Below are 25,565 nucleotides of genomic sequence, written 5' to 3'. Positions count from 1 at the left end.
AGGTCACGTCAGGACCAGTTTCCAGGCTGAAGCTTTGCATGGGGAGAACACAAGGTTTATCAGCCCCAGGTTTGGCTCTTTCACAGCTAGGATCCAAGAAGAGATCACAAGGGAAGCAGATTTCCTCTGTCTGAGGTGCACGTTGGTCTCATCCCTGTTTGCACATCTCTCATTTGTGCAGTTCCTGGGGAAAGGCCTGGTCACCCATTTATTTGGGGATGATTTATTCCTATGTAAAGGCTTAGCTCAGATACCCAACACACAAGCACTGTGTCCAGAAAACAACAAATAGAAACCCCTGGTATAAATACGTTGTACTACTAGGACAGTGGCTTGGCAACAGCCAAAAGAACAAGTCTTGGCAGTGAGCTGGATGCTTCCATCAGTCCTCACACCTACCACACATCTTCAGTGAGAAGCAACATGGCTATTCAAGCTCAAGCAAGTCATTGTGTTGACAGAGCAGCAGCAGGACCTGAACCTCCAGAGCTACACACATGGCCTGCACGTTTACTCAGAATAAGCTGCTACAAACAGGTCAGGTCCACAATGCTGTATTCAAGAGCATGTAACTAGGGGGAAGTGGGCACCTAAAGGCACTAAGTGGTGAGGAATAAGGAAACTTTCAAGCTAATGCAGTTAAGGCACTACTGCAGACACCCTGAAGCTCTCCAAAACTGCAACTACTGGCTCCTGCATGCCTGCATGAAGGGAGTCAGCAAACCAGTCACATTCTCCTTGTGGCTGCCCTCTCAAAGGGCAAAGGAATGGACACAAGCTGTCAGGGCTCTATCAGTGTGGAGTATCTCAAGCAATACAGTACCTTTTGCATGAAGTTCAGCACATAACTTGCTTTCCCAAATATGCCCACCCCTTCCCTTTCCAACTCAGTAACGTGTTATCTTACCGTAGTCCAAAGAAACTTTCTCAGCTGCATCCAAGACAGAATTTAGGATTCATACATATATATATATGTATCGCCATTTGTGAATTCAAATGAGTCTGAGTTAACCTTGTTGGTTAAGGTTTACAGAACTTTAATTAATCTCATTATTAGTTATTCTGAAGGACTACATAGGGCTGTAAAATGTAGGTGGTAATAATGCAGAATTCCAGTAATACCTGGACACGGAAAGCAAACTTTGCAGCTCTGTTACACAAAGACATGCCTTTCTCTCTGGAAAAGCTCCAGCAAGCACGGAGACCTTTGTGTGTTATTTTCCTTTAAATGTTTTAATGTGTGCTTATACAGTAACAGAATCACTTGATCCTGTTTTTCTACATTTTCATAGCCCTAGATTATAAAAGTGAAAACTAAACTATATATTAGCGTTAATTTTTAGCAGCTTATTAGAAAGGCTGAATTCTGATCACCTCTATTAGACTCCAGACCTGCGTATTCAAATTTATCTGATAAATATCCAAACAAAAAGGCAAAAACAAAGAAGAAACAAATTTCACAGTTAATTTCAGTGTCATGTCACACTGTGGCACAGTGCACATTAGAACATACACAGAAAGTGGTGATTAAAACACAGGACAGGCATGCTGTAAATGTGCTTACCAGCTTGAGAGAAAGCTTCATGTAAAAATTGGAGAGATAACAGGGTAGGGGAGGGAGAAAGAGAAAAAACAACAATGCATCAGTAGAAGAGGAACTTTTTCAGACTGATGTTACAATAAAATGACACATAATCCCCTTGCTGTTGGAAGGCAAAATGGGTAACACTAACAGATCTGTGCAAAAGTTCACAAGTGTTAGCAGTCAGCTGCCGTTTCCTCACCAGAAAAGAGAAATGGAAAAGCATTGTACCTCTACACGTGTGCTTTAGTAGGTGAAAAACTGGCCTGGATTGATTGCCTCAGCCACAACACAGATTTATGTCATTACAGTGGAAAAGTGGACCTTGCAAATCTATATGACCCACTTCAGATCCAAACTGCTGAAATGCAGTCACAAGCATCAGCCACTTTATGCAAGGGCTTAAGAGAAGGGAAATACCACCTAAAAAAGGAAGAGGTAAAGTACATCACTCGGCCTCCAGCAGCAGAAGCACAGTGGGATCTCCAGTGATTTCCTAGCTCTCAGGTCTATCTGCAAAGGACAACATCCCTGTTGATCCCAGTGCTGTCCAGGCTGTCGTGGTTTTGAACAATTAAAACCAAATACTCAAACATCCTTTGGCCATACAGTCAGACAAGGTCACGGCCAAGGAGGAGGGGAAAAAACCCCAAACCTTTTCACTTTACACCAGGCTCCTTAAATGATATACATGATCCAATTCTTCAAGAGGTACCACGTTTTCTGGTGCAAAGCCAACACATTATCTTCTGGTTACTCTGGGAATGGAAGTGAAGCTCACAGAGCCTCTGCAGCAGCATGACAGCCTCTGCCATACATCACTTACACATACAGCCCTCAGCAGTGGGGGAGGCCTCACAACTCCGTTGATGCGGGTGAACACATGGAGCTGACCACTGAGGTTACCAAAGCCTCTTCCAGTGTTGCAAGATGTTTTGACAGCTGCAACTCAAAAGGTGTCCTGAGATGGGGACACTAACAGTGTGCTCTTCTGTTCCATGCCATGGAGCACAAGGTAAGCTGCTGTTCAAAACAGCAAGTCAGACTTTAAAGGCAGAATCAAAACTACAGCCAGCCTCCTCCTCCAGTAATGTGCACTGTGTCTGCCCTACCAGCTCTTTGGGGATGGTTGTGAAATGTCCGAATGCAAGGAAATTGTAAGTGCATAAAATGCACTTGACTGGCATTAAAGACAGCAGAAATGCAACGTTGGAAACTGCCTCTCACTCCAGGCAATGATCTGTGCTGTCAGGCTTCAGAATCTCTTCCCACTCAAGAGCTACCAACAGCTCCTGGGTGCGCTGCTCTCAAATGGTCCGTTTTTAGCAGAAGCACAGCTCATTAGGACTGGACTGAAAATCAGTAAAGGTGGCTCCACACCTACAGTGGTTTTGACAGCGTGATTTGAGAAATACACGTTTTTAACAAATAACAATTCCCATCAGTCACTGGAATTTGTACACCAACAATGTCAACCATTCGAGGAAAAGAGATGGCCTTGAAACACTGCATTTGAGCTGGTGTGCTCAGTGGCAACGCAGTGGTTAAACTTCCCTCTGAAGTTCAGTCCTTTAGGAAGTAAAGATGATAATAGTGACAGGGCACTGAAGACATTCACTCTCGCAGCTAAGAGGCCATTATAAAAACCAAACAAACCCAAATCATTTGAGAGAATGATCATACATACGGAAGGAGAAAGAACCATCTAAAATAGGCAGCTGAAGAAATTCAGCATCGGCAGCTTTTTAGTTCGCGTAATTGCTTTAGCACCCCTGTGAACTTTAGCATAGACATGATCAGCACAAACTGAGACCCTTGTACATACAGACAGACAAGACTCATGGTGCAGAATAAATATTTACCTATGAAGCACTCTATAAAAGGCACAAATGTATGCTACATGCGCTAGTTGCTAAACACTACTCACTCTAAAGGCACTACATTACTGCGAAGAATCATCTGCATCAAGACTATTCTTTTGCTGTAAATGCAGCAAATTGGAAAGGGATTATAGACACTCTATGCCGAATTCTTACGCTGTTAAGTATGACAAAAATAGAGAACTTATTAATAGCATTTCCAAATAGTAACATCAGGGATTGTTATCACCAGTACAAATCACAAAGCGGGTCGTAGACTGGAAACAATGAAATGCTGAAATAAGTCATATTCACAGTTTTCCATTTCTGAAATGTATTTATAATTTTACATGACGGGGTTCAGTTTCTAGAAACAAAGAGACGCAGACTGAAAATAAATCTGCGTTAAACACTCAAGAACTACTTTGGCCCATTCTGTTGGGTTTTCACAGCCAGAAACTTCCTTGCAGCTCCTGGGAGAACAGGGGTATATTTCCCCTAGGTGATCAAGTAAGTCACATTTCTTCAAAGGGAACAAATCCATTTCAAGCTGTCAATTTAAAATGAGTCTAGCTTAGTCTTGAAGGGAAAAAAATGAGCCTAAGAGCCACAAGCTTCAATAACACATGAGAGAGCATGAAAGCCAGCAAGTCCATGTGTTATTGGACAGTCACGGACACTAACCTCACTTACAGAAAATGGGCTGAAATCAACCACTGGGCTTCCACACAACCAAGAGGTAATTTTCTTAGTGGTCCTGTAAAAATCTCCCCATGTTCTGCTTTATTCAAGATTTAGAGGCCACACATCCTGATTCCATGAACTGTCATCATTAGAGAGTTCAAGGAAAGTCCCAAAAGCTCCACGACCAAGGCAGCATCACTGCACTGCTGTCAATCAGGGGCTGGGTCGTGGTGCTCAACTGCATTCATGGAATAACTTGGAATAGATGCCTGGAACCTGTCTGTAGTACTTACTCTGAATTGCACAGGTCCAGCTACTTGAATTTTGCCAATTTCAGCATTTCTAGGAATTGCAGACTTATCTTTCCTGCACGTAACACAGTAAAGCTGCCACTTGCCTCTTGCCAAATTCTCCTTTTATCTTTTACCAAGCGCATTTCCACAGCACACTCTAAGGGCGTTGTAAGTGGGGTTAGCGACTGTGTAGCAACTGTATGGGCTGATCACACCATCCGTGGACTTACAACATATTCCCTAGCCTCAATGGCACACGTGGGTGTCCCTAAAGTCCTCTTCATGAGCTCTTTGTGAATATACAAAGACTGTGTCTGCTGGTGAGTCAGCAAGAGAAAACACACATCCGTTACACTGGAGACGAGCACAGCACCTCTGTGTTTACTGCTTCTACAGCAAAAGCCAGCTTTGGCCTTTAACAAACCTTTAAGTGCAAAGTGGAAGCTTCTTAGATATTAAGAGTTTAGCATTCTCACAAAAACCAGAAGATACAGTGATTTTAGACTGGCTCAAACACACAAGTCAGATAACGTCTCTCCTTAATGACACCACCCACCAAAAAATCTTGGTCTTGGCACAGATACATAGCCTTATGTTAGACACAAGTATTCCCAGGGGCAGGGAAGAGAGCAGGATGGGGAGGGTGGTTTGTTTGCTGCTTCTGCAAGCTCACAGACCAAAGTCGTGATCACTTAGGCAGACCAACAGCTGAGGATGGAGGGAGAAGACTGCACAGCGCAGCACAGACAGGATGGCAAGGGAAAACATTAACTGGTGCAATGGAAATAAAATCGTGTTTGAATGAAGTCAACAACTTCCACTAAAAAGGAAACCACAAAAGTTCCTCCATGTCCCTTATGGAACCATCTGGAAGCTGGGACTTGGATAATGACAGTAATATCTGCATCTCAGCTCCCAGACCCATCCATCCGCTCTGCTCAATCACAACCCAGTCTCCTTAGGTAAGGGAGTAAAGGACACATCATATCACACAGAATAATTCAAAGGTGTAAGTTCTACCCCTGGATTTTGTTAGTTCAGAAGTATTGCTCTTTAAATAAAGGTGCTGATGTTACTGCCACTATAGCAATAAACGAAAAGAACACAAAATTAATATCAACTAGCAGAATACAGAGGGGTTTTTTTTGTCCTGAAAAAGGAATTAGAAAAAGCAGAGCAAGCATAAATGAAATTATAACTTCTGTAAGTGGTTCCTCATTTCTTGACTCTAACTTCCCTGAAGAGACAGAAGTGTTACACTATTTTATTCTGCCTTTTTAAAGAGCTACTAGAAACAGCGCTCACAGAAACTGTGTAAAAGAGACTTTTTTTGTTCCCCTTTTATTTCTGATGCATGATTAAGTGCTGTAACAGTTTCAAGGTATCCTCTATAATGGACATTTCTGCTGTTGGGGTTAGAAGAAAGAAGCTTTGAGGGGAATACAAAAAATGTGATTAGAAAACCAGAGACACTGTCAAGAGTCAGCACCTAAATATGTTAAAATTGTTATTTATTATTCCTTTTTAACAGACTAGGATTTCATATTGGCAGTGACCACTGATACTGGTATTGGCGCCTCTACACTAACTTTGCATCTGTTGTAAATTGCTCAAGCATCTGCTTCCTTCCATGAAAACAAGATTCATTGGAGTTTTGGTTTGGAAGCCAAATTAAAACCAGGACAGATCATTACTAATTATGTAATTCATTTCAACAGTCACCAGTGATTTTTCCACTTCAGCTTCACAATTTCTCTTTCCAAATGCAACGTTAGATGCTAACCTGATATTTCATAAGGAAATTACTAAAACATACTGCCTCTTCAGACACGTTCTGATCTCAAAGATGCCATGGGAATCCATTCACTCGTTATGTTTTAAGGATCAATTACAACGTGCAGTTCTGCTGCTGGTATTTATCCAGGTAAGCTCTTAGTATCTACTGCACTTGTTCATATTAAATAGTTCATTCACTTATCCCTTAAGCCAGTGTAAAAAAGGAGCATGGGTTTTCTCTCTGGTTTTCTGCTTTTGCAGGAGTGAAGAGCTTGGTTACAACAAAGCCAGGGAGGACGTGCTGCACAATTTGGCTGAATCCTACTTTGAATGCCTTGTGGCCACCTTTCCAGCAAGGTGTCTGGCTGGAGGGGAATTTTGCTGCAGAACAAAACCAGCAGTGCAGAAAGTATTCTGAGCAAATGAGATTATTCAGGGTCCAAAGCTCTGTTACACTGTGCTGTCCTGCTGGCTCCCTGCAGGATCTTTCCAAGAGCCGCTTCACTGATGTACTTTTCTACAGAGCAAATATTCTTCCATGTAAAGGGCAGTTTCTCCTCTATGTCGTCCTCATTTCTTTGGTAACATCACAATCCAGTATTTATAACATTACTGCTCGTGCTCCTGAGCAGAATTCAGATGCTTTTGGATTTGACAGGGGGACGGTAAAGAACTGATAAAAGGGAAATCTCATTAACTTAATTAAGTAAAAGCAGAACTAACAGTATTGTCTAGCTGTGCTGAATATCAAGCAGGATGTATCAACCACCTCAGCTGAAACAAATGCCAACCACTCCTTTTTCATCTGATAAATTCACAGGATTTGGCAGTGATTCTTGATTTATATTTTTAACTGCTTAGAATTACTTCATTTTTAACAGTCATATGGCACATCCGTGATCTTTTAGTCTGACCATTTGTATGACACAAATCACCAAGGGCCTCTGAAATGGGAACTTGACACGTTTTCAAATCAGACAGAGCAGGCTGCCAGGGCTTTGCAGCCTCTCCTACTCCGTATTTCTAGATGAACCAAGTGGACTTAATTCACCCCTTAGGAAAAAAAGAGACCATCTGAACACTGTGCTCCAACTCCATAGGATGAGTCAGGCAGGACAAGTATTTACATACAAACATCCTGGTAACTAGCAGGGGAAGGAAATGAACTAGAAAGAGAGAACACAGTGAAAGGTTTAAATGAAGATTTAGCAATAGCTTTTCCCTGTACACTTTCAATTAACTTCACAGCAGAAATTTAAGGGATTCCAGAGAAGACTATAGGAAATTGTTGTCATTATTTCACCTTTCAGACCAATGTGGGTATGCAGAATTTAAGACTCGTCTGGACTTCTCAGATTGTTAATAAATAAAACAATGGCCTTTCTTCAGGAAATATTAAAAGCAAATAGTTATAATTGCTTTTATGGCCAAATATTCACTAAATCAGAATTTGTGCATTTGAAATACACACTTGTGTGGTGCCCATGAAACTGCAAACTAGTGTTTTCCAATCAAGGTTGAAATACCCAGCACTCCCTTCAATATTCTGCTCTGTGAATGGCACTACTGGAGCACCACATCACAACACAAGCCCTCACCTTTATTCTCTCCAAGAGAAAGTGCCATGTGCCCACCAAACACCAAAGACTTGTCTCCCCGCATAAAAGCCACTGAGAGAAGATGCTCTGAGCCAAACTGCAACTGAGGGAAGGAGGTACACTTACAGAACCTGCCTTTGGACAGCTTAGAAACTTCCCGCTTCCCCAGTGAAATGCGATGGTTTTAGGTTCTGAAAGTCCCATTAAATGGCAATTCCCTCAGAAACAACGGAAAACCACTCCATAGAAAACATCTTTTTTCCATGTACTGTCTGTAACCAGATGAGACAATGTTGTTTACAGCAGTGTTCTCAATTCTTTGTAACTAACCACTGCAGTTCCCCACTGAAATCAGCTCTACTTTTATGCAACTCCAGTCCTAAATGTCAGTGCAGTCCCTGGAGCAGAATTTGGGCTTTTTAAAGTATTCACTTCCTTGCTGTTAGTGTCTGCTCTGAAAAACCTTCTAAAACACTGAACACTTGTACCTCCTTCCTGTAATTTTTTATAGGAGGAAATAATGCTAAGGACCTTAACCCAGGAGCACTTTTTCAATGGTGCAAGGTTCTGGGAAGATAAAAGTCATCTTTTTGTTTGAAAAATGGAATATTTTATCTCAGGAACCTGTCATTTTTTGTTACCGCTTATGAAGATGACCAAAGAGAGCAATGAATTCAACACAAACACTTCAACATGGGTTTACCAACATAGCCACAGCTGCTGTCAGCAACAGGAACAGAGCAGCTGACCCAGGAAAACTGAGTGCACACTTCATACACTATCAAGGGCAAAGGAGACATGGCCATTGAACTTAGACCAGTAGTGATGTGTCACAAGATGCTGATCTAGACCCAGGTGAATCCCCAAGGTCAGCCACAGAGGCTTTCAGCTTCTTTGCATTGTACCATGCCTAAACCAGCATCTGGCAGGAGAAAAATCCCACATCCTGATGCCCTCAGAACATCTCAGCTGTGGTTTGGAGCTTGCCTAAGACCGATAAAGGTTTCGCACACAGAACATACCAAACCGTGTGCATTGTAGCACTGGGAAGTGAAAGCTGGTTCAGAAACAAACAAAAAGTCTGTGGACTTAATGGAAAATACCCAGAACAAGTACGTTCTGGCCTACAGTTCTGCATGCTAATGTGCACAGGAAAGGACCATGGAACTTGACTTTTTTCCCCTGGCTTTGCTATGGTTCATCACAAAGTTTATCGAACTCTCAGTTAATGTCTTTCCTCCACTGTTCACAGCTATTGCTGGCTGTTATAAGGTTTTCAACTGCGTACTTTAGCAAAGATATTTCACTGGTACTCAAAGCATCAAGAATAAAAACTGTGGGGGGAAAAAAAGCATTTAAAACCAATTAGAGAAAGAGTTTAAAGAGCATGGCAGGAATTCAGCTTTTCTATGGGCCCTTTAAGAACTGTTTAACCCGCTGTCTGCTCAAGGAGGCCCAAAGGCAGACATGACACACTTGCTGAGAAGCAGGATTTCTTTGGCTCTCTACAGGAATCAGCTCCAGCCTTCCTTTCTTGTTGTAACTTCACACTACAGGATGTGCTTAAGGTCCTTGAGAAGTGTCAGCCCCAAAGATTTAGAGCCAACTGCAATGGAGGCAGCTTCAGGGAACATTAAATTTGCACACCCCCCCCCAATCTCCACCCACATGCAGACCTGGGTTACAAAACGTATGTACCATATGCATGATTTATTATCACCTAGAATCAGTTCATCTTTCACATCATAAGACTCAGACTGACTAAGGAAGCTAACAGCACAGCACTTGAAGCATGAGCTGACGCCAAGTGTCTGGATCAGAAGCTGCTCACAGGAGCATACATGGCCATAAAATGCAGGGGAGCAATCTTCCTATTACTCCAGCAAGAGGCATCAGATTGTTTCAGGGAAATGCCCCAATCTGCACCAACTGCAGTTGGAAGAATTATTTCCTCATTTACTGTTATCCTTCTGAATCCACCCTGCAAAGAGGAAAACGTCTCACATTAAGGCAGACAACACGCAGCATCAGGATGAGAGTAAACCTCAGAATGCTGCTCCTCTACACCTACTCTGCCAGACATACACAGGTCTACCAAATTAATGACTTTGACATGAGTATCACTTAAAGTTTAGCTCTTCCTTCCATCCTTTGGACAATCCCTCCTACTCCAAAAACCCGAATGGGTCATTTCCATCAGCAACTGTACTTTTTGTGGTTTCACTGTGGGGGTTTTGACTAAAGATGGTTTTATAGGTTGGGATTTCCTGGATTTGTCTGCATGTTATGATAAAACACAATGGATTCATTCACAAAACAAAACAAGATTTTTTACATAACAGAACGTGCAATAAAAGCGCAAGAAAGAAAGAAAGGAGAAAGAAAAAGAGAGAGAGAGGTATCCAGAGGAGAACTTACCCCGCGCTTTAGGCTCCTGAAGCAGTGGATTTTGGGTTTGGAGGTCATGAACTCGTTGAAGCGATGGGAGAGGGGTTCCTTTTGCTGCTTGGGAGACTGGGGGCCGTTGGGAACAGCAGAGGGTGAGGCAGAGGCAGGGGGAGGAGGAGGGGGCTGATGGGGGGATGTTAAAAGGGACATAAGCTACGTATAAGAGATGGAGAAGTGACAGAATAAAAACCAAAATAAAAGGATAAAACACAAAACGAAAATAAGCATCAAAACCAATATTTGAAATCCAGAGAAAAAAACAATTAAATAATTAAATTTTAAAGGCCATGGTTCAAAAGAGAGGGAAAAGCAGTATTTAAAGTTGTGTTAAATGAAGAATGCGATAAATGAAAGTTTTAGTAAGTGATGCAACAGAAGAGGAACACAGAAGTATTTTGACAGGAAGCTCATGCAGACTCTTCCATGCAGTGCTATCCCCATAAACTGCCCTGTTCTGCTCTGTGGACAGCTCGGAATAATGCATATGGATAGAGCTTTCAAATACCTGAATTTAAATGGATCAGATAAGGAAGGTACCTTAGTGCCCAGTAGCGTTTCTATTATCTGGAAAACAACAAACCACATTCCTCCTGCTTCCAAATCATACCTCAGCAATGTGCATCACACTTCACTTTCACAAATGATTCTATGAATTTGCTCAGGAGTTAGTCCTGGGTTTTGGTTCTGGCTACACTGATGTAAGCCCCAGAAAGCAGAGTTCTCTCTTATACCAGCACAACAGGAATGAACCATTCAAACAGGTAGACTTTTTGACTGTAATTAGAAGTGGTTTGGTAAGGCTCAGAGCAAGAGTGAGATCCAAACAACGAAGCTACTCTGGGCTTCCATCAGTGTTACTTGAAAATTGATTCAGTCCATTCACCCTGACATGTTCTGGTAACCCTAGATAAATGCTGCCATGCATTATGGTATAAAATATGACAGTGAAATGAAAAAGGTTTAATGGATACATAAGTTAATATGGTCTTTTAAAAAGTCAACTGCTCAGTTTAGTTATGCTCCATTAGTTGTGCTTCAGAACGTATCACAGCAATTCCTTGTTCCCAGCCACCCAACTGAACCCAGTGCACAGACTGAAAAGATAACGCAAATGAAAAGCCAAGGAGAGTTTTAGAAGTGTCAAAACAGTAATGCCACATTAAAGCTTCCCAAAACAAGGTTAGTTGGCACACATGGCACTAGGTAAGTGGTATACAAGTCCTTCTCCGAGTTAGGAACAGAAATGGACCATGGCAGAGACGTGACAACTAAAGTTAAATTAATATAAAAACCACAAAATAATTAAAGAAATTCTACAAGAAGAAAAAAATTCAAGATATAAAGAAACCAGGGACTACAGCAAACACCATATTAAGACATCAGTTATTTACTTTCTGAGTCTAAAATTCTCTTTAAAAACCGTAATTGCCAGGGTTACTACACAAGACAGAAGTTATTGACTATACACACACTAGTATCAAGCTCAGGTTTGCAATTCAGTACCTTATTTTTCTTGATGAATGGCCATAACTTGCCCTTGGATTTGCCACCAAACTTCGGTTCAGACTTCCCATCCCCTCTGGAGTTGGAAAGGCTGGATTCCGAGACAGTCCGCTTCATCGGCTGCGTGAAATCCTCAAAGTCAACGTCTCCTGGGGGCTCAAACCCTGATTTAAAGGCTTCTATTACCAGCTGGGAATCCTGGAATGGGACAGATCCAGAACAAGCGTGAACATCTCACGTGAGTGCTGTCATCACATTGGTGGCACAGAGAAACAGTACAAGGACAAGAAAGTTTGTGCAGGAACTGGTCCTCACAGTGATCAGTCTTACTCCTGGAGCACAGCATCAATACAGGGCTCTCCATCTTCTGCTCCAGGATCAGGGCACTTTTCTTGGACCTATTTTGACTACCATGATGTGCTTTAAAAAAAGCTAACCCAGGCAGAGCACAGCATCCTACCAAAACAAGGCACCCTAATGTGTAGAATTTAACACTTCCAAATAATAAAGTGAGAAATGCAGTCAAGGACACAACCACTATCCCAGACAGTTTCCAAACTATGCCAGTCAGAACAGAAATGGCTGCAAGCTCAGTTTTATAACAGATCTCTAAATAAACAACTATCCATGGAAGTAAAGCAGGTGAGCTTTAGTCTAAGGTAGTCCATCATTCCCATCATGACACTCTAGTCCATTTTGCAAAGGTATTGCTGGAACCAGTCATTACCCAAAATACCAACAACTAAAAAGGAGAGGACTATGGTCTATTTAGGAAAATACATAATACATAACTATCATTAAAGACAGGTCATTGTAGTTAAATAAAGGTGATGCTTAGGAAGAATGAACTCTGGTCTCCTCACTCCAATCTTCCATTGAGCTGTACAACCTGAGTCTGACCACAACCCAGCAATGGTTTCATTCCCAACACAATCACAAAAATTCTGACACAAACATCTTTAAAGGGTTTTTTCATGTCTACTGGTGAAGATTACTGAGAGCTTATTATTAACTCTATTGACTAGAAATGAAATCACACTTCAGAAAATGAGCAGATAAAGCTAAAGTGACTCACAGCAAAGATTTAAGGTATAGAACTGCTGGGCACACAGCTGTAAGCAAACTAGTGGAAAGTCCCAATCAATACTTCTATATAAAGCAGCTTCTGAGTGATCACACTGCCACAGAGTGACAAGCTGGTGCTTGTGAACTCAGCTGCAGTTAATGGCAGGGGTTTCTCTCACAAACTTTACCTAACAACTGAGCAGTCCAAGGTCATTCAAGCAGCCCAGCACCTTGGAACTCCAGGCACTGTCAGTAAAGCCATGGTCCCCTTTGGCACCTACTGGGAGTGCTAGATGCAAGCCAGACACATACTTGATGTATACTGTGTATAGTGGGTTTGCTCCTTTTTTTGACCCAGAAAAAAGTAAATCAAGGCAAGAATGATACACAGCATTTTTCACGTCTACAAACAATTACACATAAACACAAATTCAGACCTCAGCTTGCCAAAATGCATTTAAGTCTAATGGACTCACCAAAGATACTTTTATATACTTCTCACCTGCTTGACTTCTTGGGAAGAGAGCTTTTTATGTTATACAGCTCTAACAGTTTACTTCTAAGATCATTAGAAAAGCTGTGCCACAGCACACAAATCTCTGGAGGAGCATCACCACCATGTTCAGATAAAAAGGATGAGCTTGTTTCTTTGAGGGCATCTCACAGATTCTGCTTATGGCTGTAGGTAAAACGCTACTCATGAGAAATCTAGTGGGATATAAACATATCCAGAGGCCAGGCTCCGTTGAGCAAAACACAGATACACCAAAGGCTTTGGCAAAGTCTTCATGGGATTACGAAGGAAATGAAGGTTTAAGATCCTCAACCCGTCAAGCACACTGTGAAACTCATACACAGCTTTTAGGCAGGTAGAACAACACTTTCCACTATTTCATCCTAGTTTAACATTAAAACTTCCTGAGATCTAAACATTTGGAGAGATTTTAATAATAGCCATAAAAGCAAGCTGAAGAAGGAAGAAAAGAAACTATAATCATACACAAGGTTGTATTGAATACCCTATTGGTATTTTATCCTATGGAGCTTTTCTTTTTTTCCTCTTAATTTAGCATTCCTTCCATTTAGCCAAAACATCCTTCCACTACAATGGAGTTAAAAATAGCCAGCACGCTCCATATATCACAGAGATAATGTCATAACAGGAACTCCATAACAGGAGTTCCATAACAAAGGAAGTCCATAACAAATTAATTTTATCTGCTCCTAGAGCCTTCTGCACAGGTTCACCTAGCAGTCACTACAGCTTACCCTTGCACAACATGACCTCTGGGTTGTCAGAGCTGTCAGAAACAGGACAGGAGAAAGAAGTATATTTATAACGGCATTAAAAACACAGGGCTAACCAGGATTCCCAGCTAAATCCAGACAGTTTTACAGGAACTCTATACACTTCAGTGAGAGCATAAGGCAATCCTATTAACACAGTTGCATATTTAGTTACTAAGCCTGAAAGATGGGCTGTTTTGCAAGCAGACATGAGGCTTTGTAATATTTAAGCTGCAGAAAACATAGAAGTATTAAACCTGTCCCATAGATCATTCTGGTTCTTACACTACCCAATGGAAGAGAGGCCCTGGAAGAAAAGTGATCTTCCAGAATCCCACATCATCCACAGACAGAGGGAACACAGAGCTGGCCATGGAAAGGAAGCCTATTAGCAGTCTGTACTTCCACAGTTTCAAAGCCCCTATACAAATACATCCTTCCTTACTATTGTACAACACAATTCTTATGCTAGAAACCACAGTGTATCACTGGAACCCCACACCTTCATAGGCAGGTGTTTATAATGAACCTACCCAAAGCTAAAAACTCATTATCAAAAAGCTCTACGATACCTACATGAAATGCAAAGTTCTGCTGCTCTTACTTTCTTTTTCCTTTTTAAACAGTTAATGCTTTACCATCAGCTGGTAATATTCTACTGACAGTAAAAATGCTGCAGAACTTGCAGTTTCTTACATCCTTTCATCCAGAGTTGACATTTGGTGCATGAAGTAGGTTACTGGAATTGGTGTTTCCTCCCATTTCTTACTTTTCCTTTCTTACCAATACATCTATATTAGTTGTGGTTGTTCATTTAACGCCCTGGTGTCTGAAATGAAGTTTCTGCACAAAGAGCTGAGCTTTCATTGAATCTCTGCCCTTTAGTAGCTCTGTATGTGAGAGCTGGGTAGAAAAAGGCAAAATAAAACCAAAGAATACCAACAGCTAAATAAGAACCCCAAATGCATCACTGCCTTCTGTCAGTGTCACAGTGTCAGACCTTATAGATTGCCAGTTTGGTGATACTGTACTTTTGTTTATGATTACCAGATCCTGGAGATCTCCTCCCAGCTGGGAAACACATGTCTGTGTGGGCCAGAGTTTCACACAAAGCTTTTCCTGCTCAGCAGGCTCTTGGTTTTGCTCACCATTGTACTGGCTGTATTATCACCAGCTGTCCTTGAATTCAACTTTCCTGGAATCTGACCTCATTTTCAAGGCTGACTAAAGCACAGATCGAGTTGATTTTCCTAGGCAAAGCTTCTCAAGTTTGAAAAGATGAGTGAGTAAAGGAGACAACCTCCAATTTGAATCTTTCCAGGAAAAGGAGAAACTTTCCTGATGCGAGCCTAAGAGAGCCCAAACTTGCCTCCTCAAACGTTAAGGGGTGAGATGGGAAAGGTCTGCTGGCACACTCTGCATTAGTGGCAAAAGCAGCATGTTACATGTAAATATAGAAAATGCAGCTTTTAAATTGCTGTGTGCACCTATTAACTACCTTTATCAAGCAGGACGTTCTGTTCTGGAGATGAAAAAAAGTAATCCTAGATGATATTTAAAAAACCATAACCCTTTATAGACAGAACTGGTTTCCAGCCAAAGCCTTCTAAACCCTTTGTAATTGTTCAGATATAACAAATTTGGTTAAATACATTTTCGTTACCAGGGTGTTTACAGGAGATTGATGCTCAAAGGCACCATATTCTACTGTCTTACTGGTGCACAAGAGGCATCAATCTGACTTGTCTGTGTGCAAGAGAGACTGATTGGAACATAAAATTCACAGTGATTCAAATACCCAGCTTAAGCCTTGGGTGGTTTGCTAAGAGCTCACTTGAAGATTCAGGCAGAGTATAGTTTTAGGTCAGAATCTCCCCAGTATGATTTTCACCACCAAAAGCTGTACTTCCGGAAGTGTACATTGTTCTAACATGGGAATTTGTGCCCCAAATCCCCTTCTCCCACCCTGAAAAGGTAATTTTCAGATTCTTTACTTTCCTAAGCTGCTCTCTGTGAGAGCAGTTGCTGAGCAGAAAGCAGTGGATTAATTTCAGAACTCCAGCCTCAGGCCTATGCTGCCAATTAATGGTAGTCTCCAGGCTCTGAGCACTGAATAGCTCAGAAAAGATTCCAGTGAAAGAGATGTATGGGAAATGTGAACAGCCAGCAAGACACATGCTGTTTGTATTTGAAGCACTAATGTGATCCATGAGAAGGGCTGAAAGAGCAAGCAGAGACTTCATTTACAAAGGGAGTACACCACTCTGAAAACAAAATAGAAAACACATTTGCCCTTGTGGTTACTGTACATCAGGAAGCTCAACTGAACTCTTTATCGGCCTTTTTATCAGGAAGGCTTCTTTTTACTCCTACAGTGATGTGCACAAATCAAGATTTATGAGAGCTCGTTTAAAGACTGCTAGCATACCTCAACTCTGCAAAGAGATCTTACAGTAAAGCAGACATTTTGAGAGTTGCTTGCAATAATTTATGTAGCCAATACTTTAAATATCTCCACTATTATAAACTTAACTGGAATGAAGACAGTTCTGCAACATTCAGTTTTCTGACTATTAGAATCCTCTGAATACGAACTGATGATTAGTTATCTGGAATTATGTCCACCATCTTCCTTATTCTACACAGAAGCCTGTTTTCCAATTACTGCATTTCAAAAGTGAATTATCCTAGTAAAAGGAAAAAATATTGCTGAAAGGGAAAAAAATATAGGTTGAAAACCAAAAAGTGTTGCAGTAGAAGCATTTCTGGGTGTTAAGCAGATCTGGGAGACAACCTGAACACATCCTGCCTCAGACAAAGCAGCTTGGGACGAGAAGCTGTGCTTTGTTTTAGTTCTTTGACTATAAAGCTTCTGTGCAGCAGCCTGGACCCAGGATTTAAGAATCCATATTGTGTGATCAATAGTAAAGATGAAAACCAAGAATCTAAACACTTACATTCTTGTGATCAATTGATTCTGCAGCCTTTGTTATTTCATCCAGACACTTCCCAATGATAGGGATCACTTGGCGGTCAACCTCTGCGAAAGTTTTCATGGATTCACCTATCCTCACAATTCTTCTTTCCTCCATCTCTTGTATTTTCTAAAACATCACATTTCATTCAGATCAAATATCAAGATTAACTTCACAGTTTCAACCAATTCTTTTACCCAGCATCCTTTAAAGTTCATGGTTTAAACATACTTGAGAACAAACCAGAGCAGCTGTTATCTCAAGACACTTGGCTGAAAATACCATGAAGAAAAAGGAGGTGTCTATTTAACTTAGGAGTTCCAGTTATAAGAAAACGTGTATTTGGTATGCAAATATCAATCATTTGATATCAGATGACAAGCATGTGACATTTTCTCCCTTAAAGAGGTTTTATTTTCCACTTTTGATGCTCATGAACCATTACAATGGAACAGTCATATAGAACTTCTGCTGTACTACATTAATCTTCCTTGGTTCAGACAAGCACAAACTCAGACTGTCAAGTCAGTGTAAATGTGACAGCTCTGTTCTCTCTCTACAGTCTTTCTTTAGATCCACTAAGACATAATCAACATTAAACCCTTTGACATTCACTACTGCAGGAGTATTGTGGTTTATATTTAAACATCTGTGAAGTCTGATTTGAACACAGGTTATAAAGGGCTGTGAGGCTTTACAGATGTAATGATGCCCAGCTGACTCCTGCCCCAACAATGCAAATAATGCTCTCATTCCCCAGCTGCATGGACACGAGTTTAACAGAGCAAGATTGTGAGGATTCCAAAAATGATCGTAATCTGTCATGCCAATTCAATGTCACCTTCCTCATTTATTACTGATTAGTTGGTATCTACTCTAAAAGAAAGGGACAATTTATTCTACCAAACTCTCAATTTCTCAGGTTGGTAAAATGCATGCAAAATTTGCTAATACTGACCAAAATCACCAAAAAAGAAAAGACAGGGTCATAGAAATGAAACAATATGCAATATGCCCCTCTGTTCTTACCAAAAGATTATGAGCTACCTTATGAGTAGTGCCAGTGACCCCTACCTGGAAAATGTGTGGTATGTGTGTGTAGTAATGGTCGTGCTGCTCACTGTTGAACTTCTGTAGAGTGGAAGAATACTCTGCTTTGCTGTCTTCTGCCATTTGATGTCGCAGCTGGGCCTGCTGTCTTGCCTAAAGAAATGCCGAAAGAAATATAGAATTTATAGCACATGAAAAGAGATTGCATTGTGTTACTCCTCGTCTTACTATCCTTACCAGTAGACAGCACAGGAATGTTAGCACATGGGTCTCTGAACAGTTCAGCTTTTGTTTCACTCATGATTTTTTAAGGAGTTGGTCAATGTGTCATCCCTGGCAGTGTTCAACACCAGGTTCAATGGGGCTTTAAGCAAGCTGGTCCAGTGGAATGTATCTCTGCCTGCGGCAGGGGACTGGAACTGGATGAGCTTTTAAGGTTCCTTCTAACCCAAACCACTCTATGGTTCTATGTCCACCATAAGCCTGCAGTGTGCACACTGCTGCTGTTCTTTTCTTGGATTACAACACACTAACAACCTCTGCCCATACTGCATGTAACACACAAACAAGTTTGCCCCTTTACTAGCCCACTTAACAGGCACACAAGTCTTGCTCCACCATATCCCCGTTTGGATGGCATCTGCTTTTTGTTAATAAACTACTTACCTGTTGCCTAGCAGGATTTGGGGGGGAGGTCAGTGACAAGAAACCAACCTGGTTTCGTGTTATTTCACATAATCATGACAAAACACCTCAACTCAGGCTCCCACTGTGCTCTCTGCAACGTCCTTGATTTACACTTCCTTGAATAGCGCTGGCATGGAGTGCACAAGGAAAGGGGAGCCTGAGGAGCAGCTGAGGCACGACTCCCTCTCTATTTTTACCCACATGGATGATTTGCTACCCAGCATAGCAGAGCACTGGGCTATTAACCTCACTTCTTTCCCTGGAACAATCTGTCCCCAAGTGACCCTTTTATATTTTCAGATTCCTCCCCTTTCAGTTCTGCTTCCCAAGGCCTCTGTTATCTGCTTTACTGCCCAGCTTTATTCCTTCACTGCCTACCCCATTGGTTGATTTTAGTTGCCTTTTCCTTCCTTGCTGTTGGCCTTCATACAGAGACTCTTCCTTCTCTTCCCTTCCTACATCTTCATTCTCTGGCTGAAGCTCCCCTCTTTCCCACCTTCCATTCACCCAGCTGGAGCTGTGCTCTCACCCTGCTCCCTTTCCATGTGCCCCATGTCTGGGGACCAAATGCTTGCTCCAGTGAGAGCTCTCTCATTGACTGATGTGAGACCAGGACTTGGCTTTGTAAATGTAAACTATCCTCAGTTCACACTCATTTTTCAGGCACCCACCCTCCATTGCCAACCTAGCCTTGAATTGTGAATGTTCAGAAAGTGTTGGGTTCCAATCACCTCCTCAATTTCAGAACAGCCACTTTAAGAAAAGGGTTATTTTATTTATTTTCAATTAATTTGGGGTGTTTCAGAGAAACCAAATGATTTCAGTGTATTTTAAGAGGGCTCCCATTAAAAAACAGTTCGGAATGGGGTTAGTCTTTGAACTGTTCCAAGCAGACAATAGTTTCCTGACAATAAATCCATGAAATACCAAATCATGGAACATTTTAGTAATCATAACTGGAAGGCAACAAATTCTGCCAGAAGGTTTCAAATCTCAATTTGAAAAGAAATAGGCTTCACTCCCATCTGTCCAGCTCACACAACTCACCTAATAATTTATTTCACCTCAGATCAGCTATTTCTTTCGCAAGCACAGTCAATGGTAGGAATTTCCTAGGTCCCCTTCATATTCTTTCTATGGTAATAATTCAAGTGCAGTGAGAAAACGCTGGGCACTGAGTGTGTAACAGGAGATGAAACAGTAGCACCAAATGGAAAAGACTGAGTATAACCAAATAAATTCAGTAAAAGACTTTGCCTGCTCCCCAGGAGTTTAAACTGTGCACTAACTCCTGTAAAGGATGTATATATCACTTCAGGATGTATTTATGTGCTGCAATGAAATTCCAACAAGCCATATCAATCCTTTTTCTGCCCAAGTGCTATACAGCTTATTAAACTTTATCGCCCATACACTCATAGATAGCTACATTAAATGAGCAGAAATCAAGATAGCCTTTGTACCACAAACAGCAAAACAAAGCCGTGGCAAGGTGGACAGCTGAAGAGTAATGTACACTCAGCTCCCAATCCCTCCCTCAAGCTCCAGCTGCTATGGATCAATATCCATTTGTGAGGCCCATTCTCTTCATCTACCCATTGTCTGCGCCAGCTTCTCCACCAGCCTCAGTCCCACTCATACAGCTGGGGTAATGCACCTCAGGAATTTGTCCCTTGACTCCCTTGTTGAAGCAGAAAAACAAGAAATCCATTATTCCACATTTCCAGGCAGATCCAGCAAACATGAAGCCATCGGAGCTTGTACTCATGAGCAAGCTCTTTGGCTGGACATGAGCAAAGGAACTCAGAGCTAAATGTATACAGGAGTAGATGCTTGGTTTCCAAAACAATCTGAACTAGTCCTAAATGAGTAAGTAAAATTGGGAACATTCCAAACCCAAGAATTTTTCTATGAGTGCCCCAGTGATGCTTTGTTTCTCCAGGTCACTTAATGCATTTGGCAAGCTTCAAACACAGTTCAAATATTTTTCCACTGAGGTATTTGGATCTTAAACTAAAAATACTTTTAAAAGGGCTAATTTTTTTATTATGACTTCATTTGAGTATGTCACTTAAAACTAAAGTGATGCTGATAAGAGTAACAGAACTGTATTTCATAGCTTGGTTCCTGCACTCTGCTGAAGGACAGGATGGTACAAATGGGCTGGTGACGTGAAGCTTCACATTCAGAGTAATGGACACAGTGGCCTGAAGCTGCACAGAATCACAGGAGCTATTTCAGGAGTAATTTATAGTTGAGCTTTCCAGAGAACCAGTTTTTGCCACCTTTCCCGCTCACTTGTGCATGCAGAGAGCTTCGGAGAAGGTAATTTTGGGGGATTTTTTTAGAATTAATATTACATTATTTGCTTTGAACAGTTTTGTTTTTCGGCTGGAAAGGCTTTGGAATAATTGGTCTCTAAACCAGACCATGACTTTAGATGTAAGAGGCAGCTTTCAGTCAACATACATTCTCCTTTAACTGGGCAGGGATGAGTGAGCATAACTCCCGCTTCCAGCGCCACACATGAAACAATGATCCAGATGTTCTACAACCTGCTGGAATACTCCATGGTAAGAATGGTACATGGAATGCAACAAAAGATCCTCTCCTTTCTTGAAGGGAAGGGAGAACAAGGTCATCTCATTCTCCACAGTCCTTGCAAACATGAAGGACTAGTAAAACTTTATATACTGATCTGAAATCAGTCCTTTGGCCATCTTTAAGATGGGTACTGTGGGCTCTGAAAGTGTGAGTAAATGTCAGCAAGCTGCTCTGCATTACATGCTGCCTCTTATGAGCATCTAAGAAATACCTTTGTGTAGGTAACTTGCATGCACATTTTCCCCCTAAATCCAGTTTGATATCAAAGACAACTGGTGATTCGGAGTAGGAGAAATTTTTAAGTACAATTTCTGCCGTTTCAGTCTCCAGTACTGAAAAGAATGAAGGATATTTTGCTGAGAACAATTTTCTAAGACACATTCCAGAAACAGCAAGGGGGTCAATAGACACACTGTCTTCTGGGTTTACACAGACAAAAAATGCAGCTCCTCGAGGCTGTTATGGTGGGAGTGATATGAATAACTGAAAAGGGCAGAAAAAAAAGCTTTGGCTGCTATTCAGCTGATCCACACTAAGTGGAACAGTTCAACTTCTCAGCAGTTGCTCGTGTCCAGAATGGCAGTTTCCAGTCAAAACTCTGGTGTAGTTTTCTTTCTTCTCTCTTTTCTCCCATTCTTTCCCCACCCCTCCTTTTTCGTTCAACCCAGACACCATGTGAGATGCATCACTGCCAGGCCACTGCCTGCCAACACTGAACTGTCTTTGGTAAATCCAAGATCAGCTTAAAGTGCACACACAAAAAAGTCATCCCTGCCCCCATCTCAGCTACCCAATCCCTTCAAAATAGCTTAATGATAAAGGCAGACTCAGAAACACTTCACCAATTTCAGGAATGCTTTCAATTGCTCACAGAGTTTTCAAGCTGCAGGCTCTGGTCTTCCCTCCATGCAAACCTGACATCGCTACGCTCTGTTACGAGCAGGCACCAGCACCACCAGAAGCAACGCTGGCAGTGTTTGCAGAATCAGTAACAACAGTGGGAATTCTGCCATGGACTTCAAAACGCAGCCAGGGTTTCAGGCTTACATTTACATAGCCTCCGAATTGAGCTCTGCTGTTTACTATTTTACAATAACCAGTTTGGTTTCTCTGAACTGGCAAGCAGAAAAAGGTTTGGAAATTTGCTTTCCTGAAAGCAAGGAGATAGAATGAGGGGTGCAAAACAGACAAAGGGGAAAAAATCCAAGGAGAAAAATCCTTTTAACATTAGAAAATAATCTGAGAATCTATGGATCCCTGAAATCCTCTGGCTGAATATAATATACAATAAGCAAATTGCTGGCAGGGGATGGGAAAGCATCACACATCACAGGAACTGTTATCTGGTGCAGTTGCATTGCACATAATTCTGCCAGACTAGAGAAGTACACACTAACAAGAGATACATCAAAGCAACAGAATACCAACAAAGCTCTGACAAGAAAAACAACCGAGTTTAATGGAGCTGGGACAGTAACACAGCAAGCACGTCGCACAAGGCTCAACAAGGACTCCCCTAACTGTGTCAGCTCTATACTCATAGGACCAGTCCTGCAACATGATGGTTCTTGCTGATTAATGGAGCCTGGCAGATAGAGTTTACTTGAAATTTAATTAAGTGAATGAGCCCAGGACTTCAGTTCCTTGGCTTTGGACCTCAGTTCTGCCGCAGACTCCCTTGTACAGATTTCAGTGCTGCATTTTCCATGCATAAAACAAGTATCTCCATGTCTTTTTTATCACATCCAAGCAACCACCTCAATTTGGTCTGCAAAGTGCTCAGAGCAGTCTAAATGTTGTGTAACAGAAGGACCTTTCCATAAGAATTGAGAACAGCAGCGTGTGCACAGGGACACGTGCCCGAGAAGCACCTCTCAGCATCCAGCTCCAGCACCCATGTGGAATAACTGTGCCTTGAATCAAAATGTTTCTCTCCTTGCACTGCCATTCTCGTGTCATGAATACTGAACATCCAAACTCTGAGTGACCAAACTGTAAATTCCTGCTAACATCCAGCTCAGAGCAATGCAGTCCCATGAGGATACCCAAGAAAAGCCTTATTACAACAGAAGGTGGTGTTCAGGGGGAGATCAGAGGCTATGTGGACTTGAGCGAGGTCACAGCAGTGGTTTAAATGATTTCTGGAGATCTGGTTAGTTGTACTACAGAGGCAATTCAATTCTGTGGTGTATATATGTAAATGTTGAATATAAATAATGGAATTTTTTTCTTGAATAAACAATGGAAATTATTTCAGGATTGTATGTGTAATAGATGGCTTAGCTCATACTTTGAATACTGGGCACAGCTCTAGTCATCTCTCTCCAAGAAAGAATTTACAAACACAACCGGTGCAGAGTGGATCATCAGGGTCAAAGTTACCCACATGAATCTGTTAGCATTAAAGCCTGACTTTATAGGTACAACACACTGTGGAACAAGAGACTCCCTTGACTTAACAGCAAGCTTCTGAGTTCGCTCAAAATCAGAAGAGAAGCATATTAGGGATGGAAGCGTAGACAAATACCCATCAAGAACTACAAGCTCAGTGCATGCAGAGATGCAGTCAGAAAAACAAAAGCTCAGCTCCAACTGAAATTGGCCATAGATGTCAAAAACTAAAGAAAGAGGTCTTCAGTTACATCTTCAGTTAGTTACCAAGCAGAAACAGAAGGAAAATATTTGCCACTGTTAAACAGGAGAGGGGAATTGGTCACCATCAATGCTGGAAAGGCAGAGGTTCTCAACACTTTCTTTGCCTCTGTCCCTGTGAGCACTGCTGAGCCCCAGGCCTTGGGAACACAAATACAGGTTGATGCAAACACAGACTCGCCATCAGTGAGTGAGGAGCTGGCACATGAACTATCATTAGAAGCTTGACCTCTACAAATCAATGGGTCTTGACCATATCCACCTAAGGGTGTTAAAGAGAGCTGCCTGATGTCATTGCGAGGCCATAACTTCACACAGATTATGGAGAATGGAGATGGGGGGCATCCCAGAAGACTGGAAAAAGGTGAAGGTCACCCCCATCTACAAGAAGGGTTTAAAGGAAGATCCAGGAAACTATAGGCACATCAGTCTTACTCTGTAAGGGACTCTTGTCCCTGGGAAAGTTATGGAACAAATCCTCCTGCAGCTGTAACAAGTCAAATCAAGCACATGATTGGGAAAAGCCAGCACAGGGGCAAACTGTGCTTGACAAACCTGATCATCTACAAAGTCACTTCCTCAGCTGATGTGGGGCAAGCGGCAGATATTGTCTACCTGGATTCAAACTGCAGTTGATCCTTAATTCAAAACTGCTCTTAAGCCTCCCCTCCACACCCCCTTTTCCTCCCTAACTTGTTTGCTCCTTTAGCAATCTACCTCCCAACAGGGTTGTATTGTTACAAAACTCAGCCAGATTGCTAGGGAGAGCATTACTGCAGAGGAGTACTGCTAAGAGGAAATATAAACTCAGATGGATTTCTTTATCTTACACTGCCTGTTACTTCTTATCCTTGATCTCTCAACACCAAATGCAATGTATGAAGGGGATATACATGGATACTTCTCCAGCCATTCCTGCTGCCACCATTAACTCCTTATTGTCTAGAAATCAACATACTTCCATTAGTCAGGATTCCAAAAGGGAAACAGCTGCTATATGCAGAATGTCACAGACAGCAGGTTGTAAACAAGGCTCACTATTCCAGAAACACAAATTACTGTCCTGAGGGACTTCCCGTGTTCACACACTGCATCATCCATTAGGAAGGAAGCAGTTCAGGAAGGAGCTTGGGGTCTGCATAACCCAGAGGAATAACATTAGTGTGAATCTAATGGCCTTACATCACATTACCAAGAAAAGACTGCACTTGAATTGATGGGAGATTTGACCCACGTCACAAGCAAAGACACAGAAGGGTTGATACAGTTCCATCTGTGAAGCAAAAGCAGCACACAAAGAATGGGAAAATCTTATGCAATAGCTAACTCCCAAGTAAGAAATGCACAGGACAGGCCTTCTTGCACTATGTCAGGACTGAGCCTTATGCAGCTTGCCTGTGTGTTTCACTGCTGCTGCACTTTATCAAGTCATAGCAGAATACAGGAAAAACAAACCCTCTGGAACCAGTCACTGCAGTACTTGCCATCCTAATGGCACAAAC

At 41.7% G+C, this 25,565-nt stretch overlaps 1 protein-coding gene across 17 annotated transcripts in view; it reads right to left on the bottom strand.

The window, feature by feature from the left end:
- FNBP1 (formin binding protein 1) overlaps positions 1 to 25,565 on the bottom strand; it is a 92,007-nt gene that overhangs the window by 11,196 nt on the left and 55,246 nt on the right. For 4 of the 17 annotated variants that reach the window (XM_061352766.1, XM_061352767.1, XM_061352769.1 and 1 more), the window contains exons 7-9: positions 18,145 to 18,273; positions 17,053 to 17,199; positions 11,744 to 11,941 (exon numbers count right to left, since the gene is read on the bottom strand). In XM_061352766.1, the coding sequence (XP_061208750.1) occupies positions 11,744 to 11,941; positions 17,053 to 17,199; positions 18,145 to 18,273 (474 nt within the window). Of the gene's footprint in view, positions 1 to 1,374; positions 1,411 to 1,564; positions 1,580 to 4,633; positions 4,736 to 10,210; positions 10,394 to 11,743; positions 11,942 to 17,052; positions 17,200 to 18,144; positions 18,274 to 25,565 lie in introns of all 17 variants that reach the window. The other 13 variants (XM_061352755.1, XM_061352756.1, XM_061352760.1 and 10 more) reach the window with 8 other exon arrangements.

This window comes from Neopsephotus bourkii, unplaced genomic scaffold (assembly GCF_033783945.1).
Source record: "Neopsephotus bourkii isolate Nb327-2 ecotype Australia unplaced genomic scaffold, CSIRO-AGI_Nbou_v1 NB_659, whole genome shotgun sequence".
Lineage (NCBI taxonomy): Eukaryota > Metazoa > Chordata > Aves > Psittaciformes > Psittacidae > Neopsephotus > Neopsephotus bourkii.
This window is presented reverse-complemented; position numbering and strand designations above follow the sequence as displayed.